This window comes from Sarcophilus harrisii, chromosome 2 (assembly GCF_902635505.1).
Source record: "Sarcophilus harrisii chromosome 2, mSarHar1.11, whole genome shotgun sequence".
In the NCBI taxonomy this organism is placed as follows: Eukaryota; Metazoa; Chordata; class Mammalia; order Dasyuromorphia; family Dasyuridae; genus Sarcophilus; species Sarcophilus harrisii.
Window position 1 is genome coordinate 154,364,136 of NC_045427.1, and position 27,342 is coordinate 154,391,477.

The 27,342-nt window shown below is 35.6% G+C and overlaps 2 protein-coding genes across 2 annotated transcripts; both read right to left on the bottom strand.

The window, feature by feature from the left end:
* Positions 1-799: 799 nt before the first annotated feature.
* Positions 800-6,831, bottom strand: OTOR (otoraplin). The gene is made up of 4 exons (XM_003758172.4): positions 6,193-6,831; positions 5,703-5,842; positions 3,684-3,794; positions 800-1,989 (listed from the first exon to the last, which is right to left on the bottom strand). Exons 1-4 carry the CDS (start codon positions 6,308-6,310, stop codon positions 1,966-1,968), a joined length of 393 nt encoding a protein of 130 aa, XP_003758220.2. The 5' UTR covers positions 6,311-6,831; the 3' UTR covers positions 800-1,965.
* A 5,186-nt stretch (positions 6,832-12,017) lies between these two features.
* SNRPB2 (small nuclear ribonucleoprotein polypeptide B2) lies at positions 12,018-26,686 on the bottom strand. The gene is made up of 7 exons (XM_003758173.3): positions 26,600-26,686; positions 24,937-25,025; positions 23,843-24,015; positions 17,645-17,785; positions 16,528-16,578; positions 13,014-13,102; positions 12,018-12,563 (listed from the first exon to the last, which is right to left on the bottom strand). Exons 2-7 carry the CDS (start codon positions 24,998-25,000, stop codon positions 12,404-12,406), a joined length of 678 nt encoding a protein of 225 aa, XP_003758221.1. The 5' UTR covers positions 25,001-25,025; positions 26,600-26,686; the 3' UTR covers positions 12,018-12,403.
* Between the last annotated feature and the right edge of the window lie 656 nt (positions 26,687-27,342).

Genomic DNA, 27,342 nt, shown 5'->3' on the forward strand with positions numbered 1-27,342 from the left:
GAAAGGAATGGGGGCTGGGAGAGAAGGCAGAGTTTAGACATTTAAAGAAACACATAAAGATGCTTGGTATTTAAGGGATTGAAGGAGATAGGGTGCCAAAAAGTAGAGCAGGAAGGGGAAAGAGAATGCTAAAAACAAACTTTTGAAGCTTTGCCTTTTACTTAGGGACTCAAGAGCATGAGGGGAGAGGGGTAGCACTAAAAATCATCTCAGCTATTTAGATACACTTTAGACACCAGAAAAAGTGTGACTGTCTTTTAATATTTAGAAAAGCAGTGGTACTAGAAAAATATATAATAGCAATACATATAGCAGCATGGCCAAATTTTCTCTTTTATATGTAGAATATAAACAAATTTTAGTTGAGTAAGGGCACACAGGCATCAATAAGAGAGAAAAAGAATGCTAGCCTTGGAGTCCAGAGACTGGCATTAAATCCTGCTTCTGAGACATACCAACTCTCTGATATGCAGTCAGATACCCACTTTTCTCATCTGTGAAAAGGGCATAATAATATTTGTACCATACTCCTTACAAAGTTGTTGTGGAAAAGATACTTTGAAAACTGCAAAAGATAATATGCTATTATATTAAAAACTTTATCAGCTTTCCCACACCTAAATGCTTCCAAAGAACAAAAACTACTGATTTTTAAAAAGAAACATAGGCACTTTAATTGTATGTAAATAATTAAATCACAACCATATTTTAAAAAAGTTATATTTGTGCTACAAGTCAACAAAAGCAACCAAAATTCAATATGGAAAGAAATGTATACTCTAATAGCACCATTGAAGATTTCTGATGTATCATTGTATGACTAAAGGTATTTGTACATGAAAGGGAAATTTTATGCAAATCATATTATTTCAGAATATAAGACTATACACATTGAACTCAGAGTAAAAAAAATTGAAAAGTTGGTGAAAAAAAAAACTGACATGCAAGGTATGTGTTCAATGATTCAATTCAATTCAACAGAAACAGTGGCAAAGCATGTTAAGATCATTTAATGTTCTAGTCCTGGGATTGGTTCTGTGAATACAAAGAAAAAAACATGGCCCTGCTCTGCAAGAGTTTATAGTTTAAAGGGAGAAAACCTGTATGATATATATCCAAATAATGATTAAAAAAAATGAGATAAAACACTATAGAGAATTTTGAAGGCAACGAAAATATTACACTTATAAAGGATAGGGTGATGAGAGGACAAATGAAGAAGACTTCTTGGAAGAGGCAGGATTTCTCACTGAAAGAAAAGGATTTTCACCATCAGAGATGAGGGAATATATTCCAGGATTGGGGGAGGACAGAGGAGAGAGAGAAAAATAGTAGTCCTGATTAGTTTAAATAGAAAGTCCATGAAACAGTTGAAGCAATGTGAAATAAGACTAATAAGTTAAGATTGAACCTATATGTTGTGACTTCTTACATAAAACACTCTTCCCCCAAATTAAGACATCCAGTCATAAAACACAACTATAAAATTCCTAAAAGTCTAATTTTTTTAAAGATTTAAAATCTAAAAAGGAAAAACATAGTAGTTTAAAAGACAGGGCTATTCAAATAAAATTAATTTGTGAATTGGTTTTTAATTTGAAGAGCAATTGTTAATCATGCTCATTGATTAGCACCTTTAAATAGAGAGTAATTACAATATGTTGTACATCTGAGAACTTAAAGTCTCAAATAGTCTCATTTATCTTCCCATATGGCCTCTAAAAAAACTGAATGGAGATTATTTTGCAGAAAAACAAAAATTCTGATCCATCCAAGCACAGGAGTCAATAGGAATTAGGGACAGAGCCAGGAAGACTGATATGAACTTTAGAAATAATTATAGATTTACAAACATTTTCACTTATTAATGAGAAAGAGAAGATTCTCTGAGTTGGTTGTGGGTATTTAATTTAGTTTGAGGAGGCCATGGTGTTTCTCATCAGAAATTTCAATGTCTGTAAATTTCTACTCGCAGAAGAAGTCAATGTCCTGAAAAAGAAATATAAGAACTCATTTTAAAAATAAAGTTTAAAAAAAAGCTCTTTAGAAGTTTGTTAAATCAAAAAGAATAATGCCAGACTTCAATCCCTAACTCCTCTGATTCCAAATATAGAGAATCACAGGTCCCTCTCACATTCAATAATAAAAGTTTTCAAAGAAATTTTAAGCTTTCTAGTAAGTATTAGGTGATACAGTGAATAGAGCACTAGGTCAGGAATCAAGAAGACCTGAGCTCAAATTTAACCTCAGACACTTCCTAGCTATGAGATCTCAAGCAAATCACTTAACCTTTGTTTGCTTGCATTTTCTCACCTATAAAAAGAGCACTAAATATTATGAAAATAATAATTGTAAAGCAGTTAGCATAGTGCTTGCACATATTAAGAGCTTAATAAATGCTTGTTTCCTTTCCTTCTTATCTATTACACAGATTTCTCCCTTTCTCTCAGCTTAATACTGAAAGCAAACAACAGGTGAGAGGCAATCTTGGAATTATTAGAAAATGGTCTTAAGTTACTCTGCCCAGCAAGCAGTAGGCTCCCTCCTGGGAAGCCCATTTCCAGTCTCTGCCAGCAGAATGACTTTCTCCATGTCCAAACAACAACCTTGCTGAGTTAATGAAAAGGATTTTTATTCCTGCCACTGGGTTATTGGGCTCTGGGACCCTGGAAAGGATACAGCTGTAATTTCATACATAAAGCAGAGTCTGTCTGCCTCAAAATAAGGCATTCACAGATGGTTTCAAAATACTTTAATTTTCTCAAATACAGTATGTGGGTTAATCACTTCTTTTTCCTTCACTATCCACATAAATAAATAAACCCAACTACTGGACCTGTTTCAGAACACATGGTTTGTGTAATGCTATTTGTGGCTTTTTCATGGTATCAGCAAACTATCCCTTTTTTGTCTAAATCTGTGATTTTATTGATGTAGGGAAATCTAGGTATGAAATCTCTACACAGAATCAGATAGGTAACCTGTCTATATCTTCATAGATCATAGATTTTGAGCTCAAAGAAACCTAGAAGAGCATTTAGTGCAACTCCCTCATTTTATAGATAGAGAAAATTAGGTCCAGAGAAATGCCATGAATTGTCTTAGAAGAACTAAGTTAAGAATTGGCAGAGCTGGGTATGGGTTTCAAGTGTTCTAACTCCAATTCAACATTCTTTCCACTATATCTTTGGAGTTTTAGAGAGTTGTCTGGAGGTAGTAAGGTTTTAAGAATCTTGCCCATAGTCATTCTAGGTTTGCCTAGTTTTAGGCCAATCCTCATGGCTACTATGACATATTAATTTTTTCCTAATCTATATTAATAATTAATTATACATATGCATTTAGGTATGGGTCTTAAAAGTATGGTGTTTGTTGATAACAGCAAAACTTCTAACATCATACCTTTGTCATATGTGTATACAATATGAATAAATATTAAAATTAAGCATTAGAAAAAACAGTTTTCAAAGTTAAAATATTGCAGTACCTGGTGAAAAGTCCCATGTATGTACAAGCATACATACATACACATTGTATCTATGGACATATATATGGTAAAGTATATACATTTTTATCAAAACAATATTAATTAAGGAGAGATAATACTATGAACCTAAGGCTATCTATGCCATTAATATGACTATATTTTCATAGAACTACACGTACTTTTGAAAGTTGCTTACCGTTGTCGGAATTTCTTTGGTTGCCTCTTGGTAGACATGTTGCTCTTTGACCAAACTGCTGGGAAAATACCCTACAATTCCCATTTCTTCTTCATAATGTTCACCATATACCTGAATATTGAGGACAATAACTATTAGACACGCTGGTTCTATTTGTATCCACATTTCAATCAATTCATTCCCTTATGTGTAGATGTAAAGCTAAAGAGGGCAATTGGAGTTTATCTAGAGTCCTAAGGCTAATGATAGATTTCCCCAAAGTAGCATGCATGAATTTAGCAGCATGTATCCCTGGGTCTATAAAAGTCACACAACTGAAATGATTAACAAGATCTGTTGGCTAAAACTACAGGACTTTCCCCTTTAACATTAATTAACTTGCCTTTTTTTCCCTCCCATTTAAAAGGCTCTTAGATCGTAGGTACTTCTAAATAAATCAATATTTTGAAATCTGATACTAAAGTGGACTGTGATAATGGTATTTGGCTTGATAGAAAAGGACAAATATCTCCATAGATTTGGTTCAAAACATTAGTTTTCAATTTTGTCTGGATGCAGACTCTTTGCAGAATCTTCACAGAAATTTTCTACTGTTTTAAAAATCTTTAACTAATACTGAGTGGTATGGTATAGTGAACTGTAAGCCCATGACATCAAAGATGGTTAACCTAGAGATCCTTTGGTGCAATATGACAGCTGTCGTCAGATGTTTGAAGGGCTCTTCTCTGCAAGAGAGATTGGTGTTGTGTTCTGCTCAAGAGCAAAACTAGAAGCAGTGAGTTCAAATTTGAAGGAGATAAATTTAGAATTTGAGGGAAACTTTCTGTCCATTAGAGCTACGTTTGAGTAAAATGAGTTGTCCTAGGAAATAGTCCCCTCACTGAAGATATCCAAGAAAAAGTTAGATGATCATTTATTTGATTATATGGCATAGGGACATTTTTGGTGACTTTTAGGTCAAACAAAGAGAAATCATGGAGTAACAGAAAGTTTGCTGTACTGTGGTTCAGGAATTCCTTTTCTGTCAGAAAATCCTTTGTTGGGAAATCCCATTCTGTCACTTACTAGCTGGATAATGCTAAGTAAGGCACAATCTCTCTAAACTTCAGTTTTCTCCTCTGTAAAATGGCTGTAATAATACTAGTGGTAACTACCTTGTAAGGTTATATGTATTGTTCATTGAGGAGATAAGGAATGCAAAGTATCTCACAAATTTTATGTTGCTAGATAAATGCCAATCCTTCTTATTATAGTTTCTAGTATTCTTCGAATTGAAGGAGTTTGTGATTCAAAGTTGATGCTAAATATATGCTAGGATGGAAACCAAATATAATTAGGGACTTGCCCCAGGGACAGCACCAATCAACTTCTTTAACCTTTTTGAAATAAAGTCAAAACCAAGAAGGGTACGCTGATTTCCTATACTGATAATTAATACTCATTTCTACATATAGCAGTTTAATATTCCCTGACAAAATATTGTCTGGACAATGAGGTGGGAAGAGACAACATTTGTGTGTGCCAGAAAAGGTTTAAAATTTCAATCCCTAGTGTTACTATCCATCAGACTGAGAGAATTCTCATATAAAATATGCAACTTGATTTATCATATAATAAATACCTACAAACAAGAGGGGGCAGAATTATCTAGCATTAAAAATGCATCCAGTATAAAAAGTGTAAGATGTGTAACTTGTTGCATCACTTCCTCAACATTCTGCCCTAAACAAATGCTACTTTATCCACTCTGGCCCTAGTTCAGTAGAGACCTATATTGAGTTTGGTTCTGTATTTGTCTATGCTTTTATATAGAATAGTAATGAATATGCAAAGAAAAGTGGTTTTGCATTCTGTGAAATAATCTGATAGCATTCAACAGTCACATTTATCCTTTTATTGTATAGTTTAAAATAATAATAACTAGTTTTTAATTCATCAAAATTAGACAAATTAACCAAAATTAAACAAACAGTAACAATCTTACATATCCATGTTGTGTATAATAAAATCTCATCTTACACTTCCAGCCCAAAATTCTCCAGCTTCATTTTCCTTCACTAGTTTTGAATAAACATAGATCTGCTGCCCCTTTTTAATGTTAATGAACCTACAGTCAGGGGCATTATAATCATCTTGAGCTTTAGCGAGGGAAATCGTATCTGGGGAAAAAGACATGGATACATTTAGTGCATATATTACATTATAATAAATACAAAGTAGTATTAAAATACTACTGAACTTAAGTTGACAAATATCAAATATAGGTCAGAATTTACATTATACATCCTGCTAAATCACAAATAACTAAAAGGAAAAAAAAAGCTTCACTTGGCAGAAAACTTAGCAAAATATATTCCCTAAAAGAAAGAAACTATTTAAAAGGTCAGAAAAATGCTAACCAAGCATACATTGAACATTTTTCATTAGAAAATACAATTAGATTTTATGCAAATAAATCCACATTCAATTATATACTGCAATAATTTGAAAGGCACAAAATAATCCTTACAGACACACTCTTCATCAGCACAGAGCTTCTTTGTAGCAAGTTTGTCCATAAAAATTCCATGCACAATACAAGTTGCTAGAAGAAAGAGAAAAAGTATCCTTGTCATAATCCTTTCCATTGTCTTTACTAGTACCTCTCACCATTAAATGTGGATCAGCTTCAGTAGCTCCTTTCTTTTATGCAAAATCTAGACATCTGGATAAATAATCTCAACCAATGGGATGTGAGGCTAACATTCCATTACTTTCTTAGCCTAAGCTAAACTCTGAGGACTTATTTAGAAAATATAATCTCCTTTACCTTTTCTTTACATAGATATGTGATTTTTTTAAAAAAAGTGTTAAATGACCATGAAAAATTAGAATATTATTTAGGGAGTTGAATTTTTTTTAATATGCATTAAAGTAGCAATTTTGCCCTAAATTTTTTACAACCTGCTACTTACATTCAAATGGATTTATTGTGAAAATATATAACTGGAATTGTTTTTCTTAAATTAAAATTGGAGGACAGTAATGTGTCACAAAAAAAAAAAAAGTTTAGCCTTACAATAATTCTTAACTCATTTATATTGTGCTTTAAGGTCATCAGGACATGTAGGTGACATAGTAGATAAAGCACTGGGTTTGGAATCAGGAAGACTCATCTTCATGACATCAAATCCAGCCTCAGACATTTACTAGCTATGTGACACTAGGTAAGTCACTTAGCCTTTTGCTTCAATTCCTCATCTGTAAAATGAACTAGAGAAAGAAATGCAAACCACTCCAGTAACTTTGCCAATAAAACCCCCAAATACAGTCACAAAAAGTTGGGCACACTTAAAATGACTGAACAAATTAAGCTTATCAGGTCAAATCAACAAACATTTATTTATCACTTACTATATGCCCAATACTGTCCTAGCATTAAAGGATACAAAGAAAGGCCCCACCAAAAAAAAAAAAAAAAAAGTTCTTGCCCTCAAGGAGTTCACAGTCTAATGGGTGAGACCAAATGCAAGTTACTATGTACAAAGATATATGAGATAAATTGGAAGTGATTTCTGAGAGAGGCACTAGCATTAAAGGGGATCAGGAAAAATCTGTAACTTTCTGAAATAAATAAAATGTATTTCAAATTGGATGTCCTAGAGACCTCTCCAACTCAAAATGTCCAAAACTGAATTCATCATCTTTCCCCTCAAATCTTTGCTTCTTTTAAACTTTGCTGTTTTTGTCCCCACCATTCTTTATCAGGTTCATTACCTCAGCATTATCCCCACATATATGATCACTCAATCTTGTCATTTCTATCTTCACATCTCCACATCTACCTACACATCTTATTCTTTACTGACACAGCTCAGGTCCTTGTCACTTCTTTTCTAGATTATTGTAAGTCCTTCAGTTGATATCTCTTCCTATCCCTCCAGTCTGTCCTATACAATGCTGCCAAAATAATTTTTTTAAGTTCAAATCTGATCATGTGACTCCTCTGCTCAGTCTCCTCCTGTCTATTTCTTCCTATTGCCTTTAGAATCAAATACAAACTCCTCTGCTTTTAAATCCTATGACCTAACCTATCCTTCCAAACTCTGCAATCACACTGCAATCCAAACAGGACTTTTCTTACTATATCTACCATAGGATACTCCATAACCACTTTCCATGCCTTAGACTTTCCATGAATTCCAACCTTGCATCTACATCAAAATCCCTCTATTCTTTCAAGACGTAGCTTAAATTGCATTTTATTCTAAAATCTGTTTTAAAATTTATATTTCCAAACCTTTCTGCAGTCAGAGAAATTGTATAAAGCAGTATTGTAGCATGATATTTTGCAACTCTTTAAGCTACAAGTAGAGATAAAAGTATAAATCAAACTTTAATGTATCTGGACAAATAATAGCAATAATAGCTAATGTTTACATAGTAAATACTATGTACTAGGCACTGAACTAAGGGCTTCACACATTTTATCTCATTTGATCTTCACAATAATCCTGGAAGACAGATTGCTATTATTACCACCAATAAACAGAGAAGAAAACTGAGGCACACAGAGATCCAGTGACACAGCTAATATGTGACTAAGGGTAGATTTGAATTCAGGTCTCTGACTCTAGGCTGACTACTCTATCTCTAGGTAGAGTACATAGTTATTTGTATGTTGTCTCTCCTATTAGACTGATCTCCTTGAGATTTTCATAGCACTTAGAGGTTTGCAAAGCAATTCGCAAATATAATCTCATTTTGTCTCCTCCTCCCACTCCACCTCAAATTCTGGGAGATAGGAATTATTACCCTCATTTTACAAATGAAACAGGCTAAGTGAGTTGGTCAACATTTACTGGTTGTTCACAAAGATCTAAATCATCATGAAACCTAGTCAACAAGCATTTTCTAAGTGCTTACTATGTGCCAAGCACTATAGCACCGGCATACAATTTAAACAATTCAGTCCTTGTTCTCAAGGGATATACATTCTAATATGGGTGGGAGAAATGCTGTTAATGTCCAGAGTCAGGAGAATAATAAAGAATGGTTGGTCTGGAATTTTCCTCAAAATGGAGATTCTAAAGGAACTCTCAAATGGGATGTGAAGGTTGTAAGCCAGAAGAATGCCAGGGTGAAAAGGTTACAAGGAAAAGAGGGAACTTCCAGAATAAGAAGTAAACTCAGGCATGGTGATTTTGAGCTAGAAGCAAATTCAAGAGAGAAATGAAAATATGAATTGTCCTATTCAATCTAACATTTATAGGCAAGTCTGATAAATATAAGATTGTTATTTTGAAAGGTATTTTTAGAAATGATGATAGTATGTAGGTCACAATAGGCAATGGAATTACCAAGCAAAACTTTATCTAAGGGTATTTTAGCTAACAACAACAACAACAACAAAATTTAAGTGTGAAGACCAAGTAAAAGAAAAAAAAAAGTTAATGATTCGATTGTAGATATGATTACTCACATACCCCTAATCCCCCAATAACCCAAAAAAAGGAGTAGAATAGTGTTTGGGTATTAGACTAGACAAGTTTGGTTTTACTTATATTGGTATGGGTTATAAAGAAGCAGATCAGAATATCTGGAACTTCCTATCATACATATGGAAAGAAATCTGACAAATGAGCTGTAATCCCAGCAGAAGTATAGTCTTCATGAATTATATTTATTTTAGTGATTTATAGATTGACTTTTGCACAGCTTCCTCTTTAGCTCCCAGATTTCCTCTCATATCCTCCAAGCACAAAACTTTTCTTCCACACTCAAGAGAATCAGCTTCTATGCCAAATGCTGTCTGCCACTGTCTCTAGAACCAAAATTGTGTCCGCAACCATGGTAATCTTCACATTTAATGTTCTTTGGTAAAATGTGGGCAAGGAACCTGGTTATAATCTATTAGATCCCAGAGTAAACAGCTTAAAAAACCTGAAAGCTTAGATTTAAAAAATGGAAAAATAGTGAGACTTACAGAAACTTCCAATTTCACGCCTCCTTGCCCTTAAACTCCAGTCATTAACCTTACTCTTGGAAAAAACCTTATGACCACAACATGGCAATGGCCTTATCTTTTAAGTATTTCATAGGAGATGGTTTGGCTGAATATATATCCAATTCTTTTTATTTAGTCACACTGTACCCAAGGAAATGAAGTACTCCCAGAAGTCAGCTATAGACTATTAGAACTCATATGGGAATTGGCAATCCTCACAAAACTCCAGTGGCAAAGCAAAGGAGCCTATTTGAATAATATTTTCCTCTAAATTTAGAGAAAAAAATTCTCCATTATAGGAAAGAAACTTATCCAAAGAAGTATGAAAATAAATGTTTAATGTTCTATTAAGACATCTTGGCAGAGCAGTGGATAGAGTACTGGGCCTCTGGTCAAAAAGATCTGAATTCAATTCTAACCTCAGATACACTTAGGTTGACCAACTCACCTACCCTGTTTCATTTGTAAAATGAAGGTAATAGTCCCTATCTCCCAGAATTTGAGAGGCAGCAGGGGATGAGGAGACAAAATGAGATAATATTTACGAATTGCTTTGCAAACCTCAAAGTGCTATAAAAATCTCAAGATCATTCTAATGGGAGAGAAAACATACAAATAACTACATACAAACAAGATATAGACAGGATAAACTGGAGACAGTCTCAGAGGAAAAACACCAAAATTAAGAACTGGGAAAGTTTTCTTGCAGATGATGGGATTTTAGCTGAAACTTAAAAGGAAGCAAGGGAAGCTAGAAGTGAAAATGAAGGAAACCAACCAAAAAGTTATGGCAATAGTCTTGGAGTGAAATAAGAGACTGGACCATATTGATGGGAGTGTCAGAGAAGAAAAAGGGTCATAAATGAAAGGTGTTTAGAAGGTAAAACTGTCAGGATCTGGCAAACATGGGGAGTGAGAGTAGGAAATAGGTTTTGTACTAGTATAACTAGGAAAATGGAAGTACTTTCAACTGTAATAGGAAAATTAAGAGAGGATAGAGGTGGGGAAGATTACGTTCAGTTTTGTACATGCTGAATTTAGGATGTTCATGAAATATTCAATTGGCCACATCTATTAGACAGTTGGAACACAAGATTAAGAGTCAGGAGAGGTTACTTTGGACAAATAGATGTGAGTCATCTGCACTAATTAAATAATGGGAGCTAAGAGCTCCAAATGAAATATATATGTCAATATAGTTGGGGTTAGATAGAAAAACTCATGGGAAATGAGAAAGCTGAGGAAATGGGAAGTGGTTGGGGGAAGAGGGATATCAATATATGTTGAAATTCCCTAGTAAGAAGGTAGGAGTTAGGGAGGAAAAACTGATCCAGAAACTGAACTCATTGAAAAAGAAGAGTATCCTGCAGGTCAGTAGATAATGGCTAGAAGAATGATTAGGTGATAAATATGACTTGAACATCAAGGAAACAGAGTCTGAAGTGGCCATGGTGAGTAAGTAGTAATCAAAATGCCCTGCTGAAGTTAGGGAACTGGGGTGATGGAAGTGCCGTAAGTGCTGTAATAGGCAGCCAGGAAAGCTGTGTCATCCAGAGGGACCTAGGTCTCAGTGAGTACAAGTCAGAGGGAGGAGAAAGGAAACAAAATTAAGATGAAATCTAGTTTCTGTTACCTATAGAGCATACCCCGAAGAGGGAAAAAGGGGGAAGAAAGGGAAAGAGAGTGATGGGAATGAGAGTAAAGAGGGGAACAAGTAACAATGGCTCTCTATGGGTTCATAATCACTGAGATAGAGTGGAAAGGACCAGTTGGAAATAGATTAATGGTTGAAGAATGAATGTAGGTAGATTATCACTGATTGCAGGAGTTTGGCCCTAGATAAAATTGTCACACGGTAACAGGCAACTGTGTGTAATTGCAAAGTGGTAAGGGTAGAGAATGCCCATACAGTCAACATAAGCCCAGTGGAGCTGTGGCTAGTCAGAGAGGATACCTGAAGCCCAGTGGAGTGGGAAAGATATCTGATCATGCTTAAAAGGAAAATGTTATTTTCTTTCCTAGAGACTTTTTGATAATAAGCTTGAAATAACACCTTTTTTCCAGTATTGGAGAGGGGTAGGAATTGAAAGTAATTGAAAAACAAAAGGTATTAATTTTAAAAATTTAAATAAAGTTTGAAAAAAATTATACTTATGTTACTTAGGTGTAATCCTCTCTACAGAGTACCATAGATGACAGTGAGATCACTTAGTCTTGAGAGTTCAAGAATTTCAAAGGCATCACTCTCTTTTCACCTATCTATCAAAAGGTAGGAAATAGTTACTATACTTTTCTTTCACTAAGATCACCATTTTCCACCACCATGAAAAAAACTGTTTACTAATTTGTTCTCTCAAATACCTCTTTAGTTTTTTAATGATATTTCAAAACTTTCATTGGTCATTACAAAATAAATGTGATTAGGAAAACACAATATCTTGGCCATAGCAAAAATTACAATAAAGAACAAACAGATAAAGGGGGTGGGAAGGCATAACATTACATACTGAATACAAGTACATTTTAATTGTACAAAATGTCTCTTGCATGTTGCAATATCAGAAATATGTAGGTTACAATGGAAAATCTGAGTTTTTTTAAAAAAAGTTTACACAAAATGTTTTACTTTCACTATTGCCCTCAGAAAACTTCAAAATTTCTGAATTCAATCTTTTGAAAAACGAAGAATTGAAGCTATAAATAAAACCAAATCATTTAAAGAATGTCCATAAAACTATTTCTTGGCATATGTAATCTTCATGGCATGGGACGGTGTGATTTTAAATCCTTGTAAGGCATCTCTGGCAGCACCAGCCTGTCCATCATTTTCAAATTCCACAAAAGCAATATCGTGTCTCCCAGGTACCAACCGTACTTCTTTGAAACCAGGAAACCTTTAATTAAAAAGAATGGGGCAAAGAGAAAATAAGATAATATATCTGATACCAATTATGAAAGAAATTAATTAGCAACTTTTTCTCCAAACACACAATGATAAAGAGCTCTGTATTTGCCCCAAAACACACTACTCAAAACCAAAAATAAGTAAAATAGTTTTTTAAAAAGCTATCTATCCATTTATCTCTACACATACATGTGTACAGATCTGCAAACACATAGAAATATATGCACCATATATATATTAAATTTAATCAAAGCTTTCTCTCATGTTTTTTCATATTCAAGTGACAATCCTAGACCAAATCAGCAAACCAACAAAAAACTGTTCTGTAATGAACAGATAGATTAAAATCAGGAAATTATAATTTGTTCTATCAGGGGGCTTTCATTAGAAGCAAAAACTCATTCATTAAAAAAAAACCACAACAACAAAACAAACTTACTGATTGAACAGCATGGATAACATCATTTCATTAGTTTCCTCTGGCAAGTTATTTAAGAATAAAATATAATTCGGTGGATAGTCAGGCACCTACAAAAACACAAAATAAACTTAGGTCACCAGGCAGAGAACTATAAGTGCCATTAGAATTCAGAGAAGAAAATATATATTATATAAACAGTTCAGATATTCACATTTTTTTACTGATGGGAAGGGCATCAGATTTTGTTGCACAGAAAATTGTTCTGATTCCCAAAGCCTTCCTCATTAACAAAGAGAAAAAAACCTTTTCTTCCCAATATGATCAAAATAATTAATTAACAAAGAAAAAGCTTTCAAGAGAATATGGACAGCTTTTTTAATCATTATATATTTTGAGGGGAGAGCAGAGGGGAGGGAAGAAGGCCAAAAAAGAATTCCCTCTACTAGAGAGAATTCTCTAGAAACTATATTCATATAGTTCATATTAACTATAGTTATATAATATAGCATTAGTAATATACTAGTATCCAAATATCAAATAATTAGAAGGGAAACTTATCTAGTTCAAACTCTGTCTGAACAAGACTGCTTCCTTTACAGCATTTCTCTATCTTTTGCTTAGAAATCCTTAGTAGTAGGGAATGTACTCTTTCCCAAAGCAATCTCTTTCTTTGGGGATTAATTTTCCGTATACTGTGTCTAAATATGTCTCTGTGCAATGTTTATCCATTGCTCTTAGTTCACAGCCTAGCAATAAGCAATATAAGCAAGAAGGCTCTAATTTTTATACCAGGCACCTTGCTAAGTTCTGTGAATACCAAAAAAAGGCAAAAGAGAATCCATGTATTCAAGAAACTCAAAATTTAATGGGAGAAACAACATGTAAATAAACACAAACAAACAAGCTATTTAAAGGACAAATATGAAATAATGAACAGAGAGAAGATATTGGAATTAAAAGGACTTGAAAAGAGAGGATTCTGGGAAGATGGTAGAGTAGATGAGAAAACTTTCTGATCTCCAAATTTCCTCCACTATCATCACTCTATTTAGTTCATCCTTCCTCACTCTTCTGCTTTTACTTCTTCCTACAATTTTGCCTTCCTATTCTTCAATCTACCCAATCTTCCAAGAGTCTCTCAACTTGCCCGCTTTGCCCCATTCCCTAACCTTTTTTCTATCTGAATTTAGAAGACTTTATATTCTTCTAGATGTTGTTCCCTCTTTAACTCATTTCCAATGAAAGTAAGTTTTCAGCACTACCTGCCATCCCACATTAGTAGCTTCTACATCAATCTTTCCTATTAGGCCTCATATGTATGAAATAATCTTTTAGCTCTCTCTCCCTACATTTTTTTTTTTAATCATCCCATAATACTCAGTCCAACCCAAGCCTTTTTTTCAAGCTCCCCAAATAATTATGACATACATGAGTACTGATAATGCAATTGAATCAATATGGCTATTGTATAAGAAATGATAAGGTGATCCAGAAATTGATTCAGATTGATTTGGAAAAACATGGAAAGATCTTGACTTGTGAAAGAGGATGCTATCTATCTTCAGAGAAACAGATGACAAGTGGAAATAATTATAGTATGGTCTTACTTATATGTGTAAGAGTGCATTATGTGTCTTTATAGATATATGTAATTCTATACGTAGAGCAATGATATAAAACTCAAATAGAAAAGCAGGCCCTTAAACTGTACACAATATGTACACACACACGTATGTACACACACACATACATACACACACACATATCTGAGTTTAACTGTAACCTGCTTAAGGGAGAGGAGAGGAAGGGAGGGTAAAGAAATAAAGTAAAAAGTGCACTCTTAGAAGACAACAAAACAAAACTAACAGGAGGCAATGAAAAAGCTGGGCAGTTTTGAAAACAATGTATTTTCTTAAAATGGAAAGTTACTATTTTATACTGAATCCTCTCCCATGTTCTGCTGAATACATGGCAATATTTATTCCCCCCCCCCCCCCATTTTGTATTTAAGTTTAAAATAAATTTTTAAAATTACCAAAAAGGGAGGAAGGGGAGACTGGGGAAGGCTTCCTGTAAAAGATGGGATTTAGGTGAGACTTAAAAGACAGAGGTTTGTAGTTAGAGCAGAGAGGGAGAAGAGTATTTCAGGTATAGGGGACAAAGAAAATGCCCAAAGCCTAGTGGATATAATATGCTTTTTTTTTTTTTTTTTTTTTTTTTTTTTTTTGGTGGAAACATCAGGAGTACAGTGTCACAGGATTGAAGAGTACTTGGCTGAGAATAAAGTGTAAGAAGATTGAAAACATGAGAAGGGCAAAGATGAGAAGATGATTATAAAGGGCTTTGAATAATAAACAGAAGATTTTCTATTTGATCTTGGAGGTGATTGGGAGCCACTGGAGGTTACTGGGTGGGAAATAAGAGAATGTGGGTTGTGACATGGTCAAATTTGTGTTTAGGAAAATCTGCTACCTGATGCCAAGCATGACAAGTCTTATCACATTTCTATATTATAACCTTTCAAATGAAAACAATTATCACGTCCCCTGCTTATATTCATTAAAGAAAATTATTAGGGATTACTTATATGGAAAAGCTAGCAGTCTCAGACTCCATTTCATTTAAAAAAATGAGTGCCTATTGAATACAAAGTACCATAGGGAAATATAAAGATGATGTCAATAACTACACTTATTTAGATAATTTTCCATGCATCACCTCAGTTATCTGCCACATCTCTATGAGAAAAATAGGTTAAATATCATCCTTATTTTACAGAAGATGAAATTGAAGGTGTTTTTTATTAAAGTTCACAAAATTTTTAAGGTGATGGTGAACCAGGACTCAAATCCTAGACTTTAAACTATAAGACCAATGTACTTTCCACTATGCCACTGTTTGATCAATAATCCTTATTCAACTCAAGAGATGAAGAAGATTCAAATCAGAGAAGCTGGGTTCAAAGATCACCTCTGAGGCTTGCTATCTTTTTGACCCTGGGCAAATCATTCTCAGAGGGCCTCAGTTTTCTTATTTGTAAAATAAAGGTAAAAAACCACTTAAGTTTCATCTAAATATAGATCAAAGGCATTAAACACAGAGTGTCATGGAACCAGATTATATTTTAATCTTAATTTAGATTTTAATTTAAATTTTATTTAACAAAATATATACCAGAATCCAGATAATGTTAATATGTGGTCTTCAGAAAGACACTGTAGACAGTCTAATGGTCCCCATTTTTATTTGCATTTGATATCACTGCTCTAGACATACTTATGATTCATCTCTAAAAGTGTTTATAATGTAACATTCCTAATATTGATATTGACTTGAATTGTGAGCTAAGATAACATTAACTCTATACTTTGGTTTTCTTCTCCTTGAAAAGGAAAAGTACTCTACTGCCTTTAGAAATATTTTTGCTCTAAAAAATTTTTGTCACATATGTCATAGTATCTTCTACCTTCTTAGAATTTATCTTTGCAGTTGATCTTTTTTTTTTTTAAGGATTCTATAAAGAAAAAATTACCTGAGGATTTGGAGTTGAATTTCCTTGGGTGTTAGCTGAATTTGGTGCGGCCTAAAAAGAAAAACATAAAACAAGGTTACAATTTCTCATCATTACAAAACAGCAGGAGTTCAGATTTATAATTACTTAAATACATTAACAGCTTTAAGAAGCTATTATATTTTGTGTTCCATTAAGAACATAACTTTTGATGCCAGATCTAAAATACATAGGGATAATTTCTTTTTTCTAATGAACATAAAAGGATGGTCCCTATTTTAAAAAGCCTCATCCTGCTCTTTACAAATATTACATAAAATGAAGTTTCTAAAGTTTTAAACTTTCCAATTAAAAGTTTCAATTTTATTTTTATTAGAAGGACAACCTTGTCATAAAAGAAAAGATAAGGCATTTTCAGAAATAGCCACCTGGAAGTGAACAAGGAAAAAAACTGCATCCAATGAAATTTGTTCTTAAAATTTTCAATAGTTGTTTTCAGAATGATAATCTTAAGTGTGCTACATAAATTACCTTAAATCTTCCACTAAAGTTACTTAAAACATTCACAGAAATGGGTCTTGATAAAGTATTTCTTATTAATAGTAAAAAGATCAGAACTTACGAATACCTCAAAGGACAAAGTTGCTTAATGCAGCGCAGTTTTTTAAATTTAGAAGATAAAAGAAAGACTAAAAAAATCTACTTTTTTATGTGAATATGCTCCTGGTCTCTCTAGTGTTAAAAATGTCAATGATTTCTTATATAAATCATAATATAATGGGAATCATAAGAGTTGAGACTTCAGCCGCTCAGCTTGTAAGCTGGCAACATACACTTAAAATCGATGAAATGAAATGTTATGTAAATAATTTAGCTGACATTTTTAAGGTCAATACCTATGCAGTTGATTAGCATACCTATTTTTGAGTCTTTTACCTGCTATGACACAAGTTTTATTGAATTGTCAGAATTCCAATACTTGGAACATTAACAATAAATCTTTTTTAAAATGACTCTTCATAGACACAATAATATATAAATCCTCTGAGGCAAAAGTGCTAACCAAAAAAAACCCTGCAAATTTTACATGAAAAATGATTACCGTTACAAAGTTTTAAATGCATTTTTCTCAGCTTACCTGGCCAGGCTTTTTGTTTGCAGCATTAGCAGTTTGCTCCAAAGATTTAGCCTTTTTCTTTTCTTTTTTCTTTTCCTTATCAGCAAAAGTTCCACGCATTTTAGAGATTACATCAGAGTCTGTTTTTGCATATTGAATTCGCTGTTTTAATTTAAAAGAAAAAAGATTGAGTTTATTTTAAATGTCATAAATATTTCAGACTTCTTTGCTAAAATAAAGTATTACATGCTTATTTAAACAGTACATTTTTTTAAGAAAACCTGTATCACAATTAGAAAATTTTTTCTTGCCAGACAATGTGAAGTTTCATTGCTGTTCACAATTTAAAATATATGTTTTAGGCTTATATCAAATGAAGTTACAGTACAAATATATTTCAAAATAAAACTATAGAATAATCAATCAAATATTTATTAAACACCAACAAAACAATCTTGGATTATCTATATAACTTTCCTTTATGCATAAATAGCTCCTAATGGTCTTTTTAGACAACACAACATAGAAAATCATAAAAAATTAGAATTGCATTTTTGCCTTATGCCTTTAGTTCACATAAACAAATTATGTTTGCTCAGAGACATCTTCATGCATTTAAGTATACTTTACTAAAATAAAACTCATTTATCTTTTCCCCAAATTCTCCATACATCCTTATTATTAAAGAGGGCACCACCACGAACCTCCATTGCTAACTCTTGTTTCTACTTTCACAACATCTCCTATATTAGTCTTATATTCTACAATATATCCATAAACACTAGTTCTACCTCCATTATAGCTCAGATGATCTAGTTTTCTTTCCTCTCCCTGTGTTAAGTTTCACTGTCTCATCCATCTGTTTTCTATTCAGCAGCCAAGATGATTTTTATAAAGCAAAGATTCATTATCACTCCACTCAAAGAGCTTCAGTGGTTCTCTATTATTCTCAAATATAAACTCCTCTTTCTGGCATTAAAGCTCTTCATATTCTGGCCCCTTCTTAAGCCAATAGCTCCCTCCACTTTCTATGATACAGTGATACTGACCTAATTAAAGTTCCTGGAAAACAACATGTCACATTCACACACTCTAAAATGCCGACACCTATCCTTTTAGGATTGTCAGTTTCTTCCAGGACTTAATTCAAAAGACACTGGCAAGAAATTTTTCCTTGACCTATAGCTGCTAAAGTCTTCCCTTTCTGGATTATTTTTAGTTATTTTGTATACATCTTGTATGTACCTATGTATTGGAATACTAATTTTTTCTATTAGAATGGATGCTCCTTGAGAGCAAGGATTATTTTTTGCTCTTTTTTGTTTGTTTTTTTCCCCAGTAAGCGATTAAATGTTTTCTATTTGTTGAGATTAATCTAATTATTTAAGTGTACAGAGAAAACAGGTGCCTACTTGTTACTGGGTTGTTTCACAACTCTTTGTGACTCCATTTTGGGGTTTTCTTGGCAAAGATACTGGATTTCCATCTCCACAGCTCATTTTACAGATAAAAAAATTAAGACAGACATGATTAAGTGAATTGCTCATGGTCACACAGCTAGTAAGTGTTTGCGGCTGCATTTGAATTTATGAAGATATTCACTGTACTGCCCCCCCAAGATTCCTACTCATGTATTTACAAACTGTTTTTCCCATTCAAAGTGGCAATTTTTTTCTAGTTAATAGCTATTTTTCTTGCCTATGAAATACTACCTGCCTTTTTAAAAGTCAAGAATTTCATCGTGGTCTGAGAAGTTGATGAGAAATTTAAAAGTAAAGGCACTGCTATAGAAATGGAGTAAAATACTGGGCTTATACCCCAAAGAGATACTAAAGAAGGGATAGGGACCTGTATGTGCCAAAATGTTTGTGGCAGCCCTGTTTGTAGTGGCTACAAACTGGAAAATGAATGGATGCCCATCAAATGGAGAATGGTTGAGTAAATTGTGGTATATGAATGTTATGGAATATTATTGTTCTGTAAGAAATGACCAGCAGGATGAATACAGAGAGGCTTGGAGAGACTTACATGAACTGATGCTAAGTGAAATGAGCAGAACCAGGAGATCATTAAATATTTCAACAATGATACTGTATGAAGATGTAATCTGATGGAAGTGGATTTCTTTGACAAAGAGACCTAACTCAGTTTCAACTGATCAATGATGGACAGAAGCAGCTACACCCAAAGAAAGAACACTGGGAAATGAATGTAAACTGTTTGCATTTTTGTTTTTCTTCCCGGGTTATTTTTACCTTCTGAATCTATTTCACCCTGTGCAACAAGAGAACTGTTTGGTTCTGCACACATATATTGTATCTAGGATATACTGCGACATATTTAACATATACAGGACTGCTTGCCATCTAGCGGAGGGGGTGGAGGGAGAGGGGAAAAATCGGAACAGAAGTGAGTGCAAGGGATAATGTTGTAAAAAAATTACCCTGGCATGGGTCCTGTCAATAAAAAGTTATTATAATAAATAATATATATATAAAAAAAAGAAATGGAGTAAAAGGCAAAGATGAAGTCTCATACAATAGAAATTTTCTTTTTTTACATCAATGTAATCTCTTTGGGGGGGGCAATCTATGAATTGAGTAAGAACTTGGGAAAAGTCTGAGAAAGAATATCACTGAACTTTGTCATTAGAGATTCTTTTAGGCTACAATCTGAATCTGTGTCGCCAAATTTCTTTGATGTGAGTTTTTTTACATATTTATTAATATATAAGTATATTCTAAGTATCTAATAATAATAATATCATTACTAACATTTATATAATGTATACTATGTGCCAGGCACTGTGCTACAAATATGATATCATTTCATCTCCACAACTACTTTGGGAGGTAGGCATCTGAGGCAAACGGAGGTTCAATGATTTACTTGTCCAGAGTCAAAGAGTTACTTTGTTTTCTGAGGCCACATTTGAACTAAAGACTTCCTGACTCCAAGACTATTGCTCTCTCCACTATATCACCTAACTGATATTTATCCTTACTTCCAGAACAGTGTGATTAAGTATTCTTGGAACTATTATTATTAATGTAATAGTTTATATTAGATAGATTTAGATTTATACAATATAATTATATTATTATATAAATTAGATTTACATAATATAATAGTTTATATTAGAAGAATGTAAGACAGATAAAATAGCCTCCTGTTGCTCCTCATATAAGACTGCTTATTGACAGAGAGAATCATAAAATAATAGATCTAGAAGGAATCTCAAATCATTTAGCTCTATCTTCATTTTACAAATAAAGATCCAAGATCTTGGAGCTAGTTAAGGAAAGAGCCATGCTATTCTACAAAAGGCATGGGTGATGGGAGGCTCAGCTGAAAGACCTAGGAATATTTAGCCTAGAGAAGTGAGATAGGGTTAGGAATAATGAGGGGAAAGAAGGGGGAGGACTGGATACTTATTTTCCCTGGCATTAGAAGGCAGAATTGGGAATAATAGGTATAAGTTGTTAAGAAGCAAGACAAACAGCCTAACAGTGAGAGATTTTAAAAAGTAGATTGGGCTGATTCAAGAGACAGTGGTGTTTTCACCAAAAGGGGAAAAACAGGGTTATGTTGTAGAAGAAATTTCTGTTTAACTATGATTTGGACTTGGTGGTTTCTGAGACCCCTCCTCATTCTGAGATTCTGGGGTAAGCATAATACAGATCAGATAGTACGCGATGAAGGAAAGAAAGCAAAGACCTAAAGAGCTCTGTGAAAATGTGAAAAAAGGAAAAGTAAAATGGCCAAGAGAAGCTACCCACGGAATGCAGTGAAAAAAGTCGTAGAGTCTGACATTTAAATTAACAAGTAGCATAATTAACATACTTGGTTCATGAAATTTCCAGGAAACCCATTCATGGGATGGTTTTGGTAGGAATGAATCTGAACCATTATCCATTCTATCAGTCACAGAACAGACTTGGACCTGGGCTGTTAGGGATCTTTAAGTCTAACCCGATAATTTACAGATGAGAAAATACAGAGAGGAACGAGGAGCTTCATTGACTTGCCCAAAGTTACCAAGGCAGAGAGAACTGGTATATGAACTCTGGGCCCCTGCCACTGGAGCAAGCACAGCTTTTCAGCTTGGTCCCTCTCTCTCATTCACCCATACACCCATCATGGTCTAAGCTTAACATCTCCCTCAGGATGATTTCTCCAGCCTACCCCTTTCTTCTTATTCCCAGTTACCTTCTTCAGGGTCTCATCCCCTCTTGCTCAGATGACTGCCACAGCCTCCCTTCTGTCTTTGGCTGCTGTTATCTCCCCCTCACCCCCCCTGACAAGTTTGTCTTATTTTTCCTAATTACTCTCTTCCATTCACTCTATGGTCTAGTGTTTCTGCTCCCCTTATTGTTCCCTAACAGCCACAATGCTCCCTCTCTTATCTCTATGCCATTACAATTTCTCTTCCTTGTATCCAGAATGTTCTTCCATTTAACTTCTCAAAACCCACAATTCCTTCAAAATTCAGCTTAAATAATACTTCCTACAGGCCTTTCCCTGTCTCCAAACTGCAAATGCTACTCCTCTAAGATTACTTTGCATCTGTTCTGACATAACTCATATTTAACAACTGATGCACTGCTATGTGGTCCATTAGAACAGCAGCTTCTGGAGAACAAAGACAGTATGCCACTTTTTCTTTGTCTTGGCAGAGGCTGGTACCTAGAAGCACATAATACTTGCTGACTGATTTTACTCAAACTAAAGACACTCGCTTCCCGAAACTATACTACTATGTTGGAATCTTTACAAAGTGATGTCAGTTGCCTAATTTAGCACGGTTCTTAGCAAATCCTCTAGTCACTAATGTATTTAAGTACTCATTGGCGTTCACAAGTTTGGGAGATTTCAGGGTTTAGTATGAGATATCCAAATTCACACCTCCCTTAATCCCTCTCTTGGAGGAGTCAACCTTTTACAAACCCAGCATAAATAGAGTTTTATTGAGCCAGTCAGGGCAGTTCAGCAGAAGCCCTCTCTCGGAGGCAAGACAGATTCATTCCATCTTCCACCTTTGTGCTGGCTGGAGGCTGAAGGGAGCAGAGGCAAAGGACTAGCAGCAAGAGCTCTTGGAACCAAGGAGAGAGAAGGCCTCCAGAAAACTAGCCAAGTCCCAGTGAAGGAGATAAGATTTTGGAAGAGACAATAAAAGACTGTCCTTTAATCCCTCTGCATTTGGGGTGATTATTACTTTTAACTGAAACTAAGGCTGCCTCCAGGAAACCTCCCCAAGAAAACTGCTCCCAGAGAGAACCATTATATTTTAAAAGAAGAACACCACACTACTACCATCCCTGATGTTGGGACTTCCAAGCACAAGGGCAGGACTCCCTTTGACGTCAGCCCTTTGGTTCTGGCAAATGACCTCCCATTTCCAGGCCTCAGTCTTCTTCTCTGACAAACCAGCAGGTTTGTTTAGAAAAGAGGCTCTTAATTTGAGGTCCCTGAACACGTTTTTAAAAAACTTTAGGTGATTTTCAGTTAAAAATCTTATGATCCTATGATTCCCTCACCCATAGGGAAATCACTGGCAGGTGACTATTCAAAACTTTACTAAGATGACTCTGACTCAGAGACACAAGAGCCCAGTGGGAAGACCCTCACACAATTTTATTAGAAAAGAAGACTTTGGGCATTATCTTATTCTCTTTGAAAAGGAATAATTTAGCTAGTTGTAAAGTTGCTTTATAAAATATATTAACCTGTGCTCTTAAAGCAACCTGAAGAACTCCATCATTTCCCTTATTTACTGAACTTTACTAAAATTTACTCAGTTGAGAAAAACAATAGCTATTAGTGACTATTTTCTTCAAACTACAACTACAAACTACATTCAACTACAAACTAGCATTCAACATTCTCTCTCAAACATAAAAGTTTCATTCTCAAAGATAAACTTGAGTAAATTTAAACCTATAATAACAATTTTAAGATCACAGGATATCCAGAACTGAAAGAGACCTTAGAGACCAGTCTTTTAATTCCAACTCTCATTCTGAAAATGAGTAATTAAGACAACAAAGAAAAATGCCTTGCCCAATCATACAACATGTGTGTGGAGGCATTAATTCCCACATCTAACAAAATCCAGATCTAGCACTCTTATCTAGTACATTATGCTGCCCCTTCAGAGAAAATGAAAAAATAAAAATAAAAGACACAGAAAACGTAGACTACTGACTTAAAAAAACTCACCATTGGTTTACCATAAAATGGAAAGCCTTGTAACTGTCTCAAAGCATTTGTAGATGAGCCAAGTTCTTTAAAGATAACAAATGCTTGCCCTCTCATCTTCATAGTCTTTAAAGCCACAATATCCACTACATGGCCAAATTGAGAAAAGAGTGCATACAATGATCTCTTCAGTTCTATGCAAAATTAAAAGAGAAACAAGTTAACCATAAATGAAAACAGTATGTTGCAAAAAGCTAACAACATTAAATATTCCTTATGCTATCCCATCCTTTATTCCAGGTAAAGATAGAACTTAACTGAGAGGGTTTAATTTTGCTTTGGAGCTTTTGCTCATTTTTTGGCTACACAGCTAATTAATACTTTCCCACTGAAAAAAGAGCCATTGTAACTGACTAGACAATATAAAGATTTTGTAACATAGAATAAATGTAGTCTCTTCACTTATAATTTCAAATAGTAACAGCAGGAGGTAAGTTGTCCTTGAAATTCAATCTGTAATTTGCTCCAAATTGTTTAAATTAGATTTGTTGTACCTCGTGCCTCTTTTTGCAGAAGTGGGGTTCTATGGATGTGGCATATAGTACATATTGTCATATATGACTGAAATTTTGTTTGGCTGTTTTTTCCCCCTTTCTTCTTTTACAATCTTAGTTACTTAAATGGATAATCATATAATCATAAATGAAAGTAATATTAAAATAGACATGTGATCTAGACTAATAGTTTAAGCATAGGAATAAGCAATTAGAGTAAAGGAGGAGAAAGATACTTTACAGAAAACTTTTGTAGTGTTTGTCTATATCTAAATCAGTGCTATTTAAAATATATGATTATATAGAAAATTTGAAACAACATAGCTAATTTAGCTCATATCCATTCTCTTTAAGGACTAACAAGAATAAAGTGTAAAGAGTGTTAAGTAAACTTAGTTAACATAAATTCTAAGACAGAAACTAAATACTTTTTAAAGTGAGGTCATTTTACTTAGTGCATACTTATTCAACATAGTTTTTTTTTGGTAGTCAATTTCACTATCAACTGACCAAAACTGTACAGCCTAAAGCTAGGAGCCAAACAATTATACAAAAACTTACCTTCTTTTTTGATTTTATCATTCATATTGTTGATATAAATTGTATGATTTGGTCTGATATCCATGTTTTGGATTAAATTTCAGAGAAGCCTAGAAAGACAATAAATTCATTTTTTTTTTTTAATTCTATTATCGCCTTTAAAGTGGTGAGGCTTTTGTTTATACTTCTTTCTAATGCATTTTTACCTCAGTTGCTTTGCTCAATCAATGAATCAACCAGAATTTACTAGATTTTTATTATGAAAAAGATCATGGTGCAAGGAATTTGGCTTGGCTGATTGGCTGTCAGCCTGTTCTCCCCCCCAAATGACATCACTGTTAGTGTCACTGAGGCTGATAAGATCAAAAGGAATTCGGAATGCTTTACTACGAATCCAGCACAAATAGATCATGTGACCATTTGGAGTGGATTCTCTAAATTTGTGATTTGCTTTCCTTTTGAGCTACTTTAATTCTGCTTTATTCATACAGCACGAAGCCTTCTTTGATGCCGGTAGACCATGCTCAGCAGTCCTTTGCCAGTATCTCCCATAAACCGAAATCAATTCAAAAGTCCTACAGAGACTACAGACAAGATGAAAATGTTAGGACCCTGATTACTTTGTCCCATACTCAGTCCTTTAAGTCAAAATTTTTGATGGGCAGAGACCACACTTATTTTTTTTCCTAATCCCGCTCTCTCTCCGACCAAAGAAGGACTCCCCAGTCCCCAATACACAAGCCTGGGTACCAAGTCAGTGAGACTTGCTAAATGCCTTCCAACAGCTATTCTCTGGTTTTTATAACCCAGGCCCTCCGGGTGACTTCAGCTGGAAGCACAAGCTCCAGATTTACCCAGCTATCCCCCAGGCCTGGAACTCCTCTTCTCCTCCAGTCCTATCTCAATCCTCCCAGTGCCTTCCATGAATCATTTCCTACATGCAGCCTGCGCCGCACATACTTGTTTGCACTACTAGACTGTAAGCTCCTTGAGGTTGGGGCTGTTTTTTGTCTCTTTGCATCCCAGCATTTAGCACATCGAAACGCTATTTTAATACAGGCTATTATCATTATCACTAGCGGTAGTGTCTCCTCTGTCACTTTCCATTTACCCTGCACACAGTCTGCTTTGTGTATGTCTATGTCTGTGCTGCCCTCGGATTACCTCCAGCACGCACAGCACAGCGCCGGCACGTAGTAGGCGCTTACTATTCCCTACTAAGTGACCATCCCTTCCCCCTGGCTGACCCTAAGTCCCGCCTAAATCTCATCGCCTGGGGAGCCCTTCCTGACGCCCTCGCGCTCCACACAGTAGGAGCTCCCTGACGGACGGCGCCTCCCGCCGGGGATAATTCACCGGCATCCCCCACTGGGCCGCGGGCAGGAGCTGTCTTCCGTCTCTTTGTGCGTCCCCGGGACTGACTTAGCACAAAGCCGGGCAAAGAGGGGGCGCTTAAAGCTAAGCTGAGGGCGCCGAAGGGAGGAGGCCCCGAGGGGCTCACGAGAAGGGGTCGTCTTGCCCCCAGCCCGGGGTCCTCCGTCCCCGGGCGGCCTCCGACCGCACGCTGGAGAGGCTAGCCCGGGAGGGGACGGGACAGCCCCCCAGGAAAGCAGCGACAGCCCGGGAAGGGGAGAGAAAGGACGAAAGGAAGGGGCGTCCTCGCCACCGCAGTCCCAGGTCCTACCTAGAAGGCTTCGGGTGCCTCTCGCAATGCTCACTCCGCGCCGAAACACCGGAAGAGAAATGAGAATCACCGGAAATGGAATACAAGGAGAGACAGGCAACTCAATCGAGTGTCGCAAAGATCGAGCGCCTAGCGCGTCGATTTCCCGCTTGCCGTCGGCGTCTGGAGCGACAGAGGCACGGGGACGCTTCCAGTCGGGGTGCGAGAGCTGCGTTCGAGTAGCTGAAATGGGTGGGCGCAGGGAGTTGGGAATGATGGCAGAGAGAAAAGGAGGGATAGAGTGCCTGGCAACTCCCAGAGCTCAGACCCCTACTACTGTGTGGCCTTGGGCAAGTCGCGTCATCCTGTTTGCCTCAGTTTCCTCCTCGGGAAAATGAGCTAGAGCAGGAAAGGGTTTTTCCAAGAAAACCCCAAGTGGGGTCCTGAAGTGCTGCACACGGCTGAAAAACTAAAGCGAGAAAACGGCAGGCTCGCGGACCTGTCGCTCCCTCCGCTTCCCTTTTTTCTACGTACAAATTCTCTCCATCCTTCAAGGCTGCGCTGCCGCCTATCGGGCCCCAAAGCGCCTTCCTCTTCCCGAAGCCGTCCAATCACAGATCAGCCCTCTAGCCCTTCCCCTCCCCCGCCCTATACTTACCTTGTATGCAAAAGTCCGCTCACCGGTTGGCTCCTCCCACCCTCGCTCCTGAGGAGGCTGTGATGTTGAAAGCGGGAACCTTGCATTTGCCTTCACAGCAAATTCA

Excerpts from the sequence above, each read along its gene's own strand:
- OTOR (XM_003758172.4), bottom strand. The coding sequence starts at position 6,310 with ATGGAAAGGATTATGACAAGGATACTTTTTCTCTTTCTTCTAGCAACT. Across the intron at positions 5,843-6,192 it reads TGCTGATGAAGAGTGTGTCT|ATACGATTTCCCTCGCTAAA; the intron begins GTAAGGATTATT and ends CTTTTTCCCCAG. Across the intron at positions 3,795-5,702 it reads GAGAATTTTGGGCTGGAAGT|GTATATGGTGAACATTATGA; the intron begins GTAAGATGAGAT and ends CTCAATATTCAG.
- SNRPB2 (XM_003758173.3), bottom strand. The coding sequence starts at position 25,000 with ATGGATATCAGACCAAATCATACAATTTATATCAACAATATGAATGAT. Across the intron at positions 13,103-16,527 it reads ATTCAACTCCAAATCCTCAG|GTGCCTGACTATCCACCGAA; the intron begins GTAATTTTTTCT and ends GTGTTTTTGTAG. Across the intron at positions 12,564-13,013 it reads TTATCCATGCTGTTCAATCA|GTTTCCTGGTTTCAAAGAAG; the intron begins GTAAGTTTGTTT and ends TTTTAATTAAAG.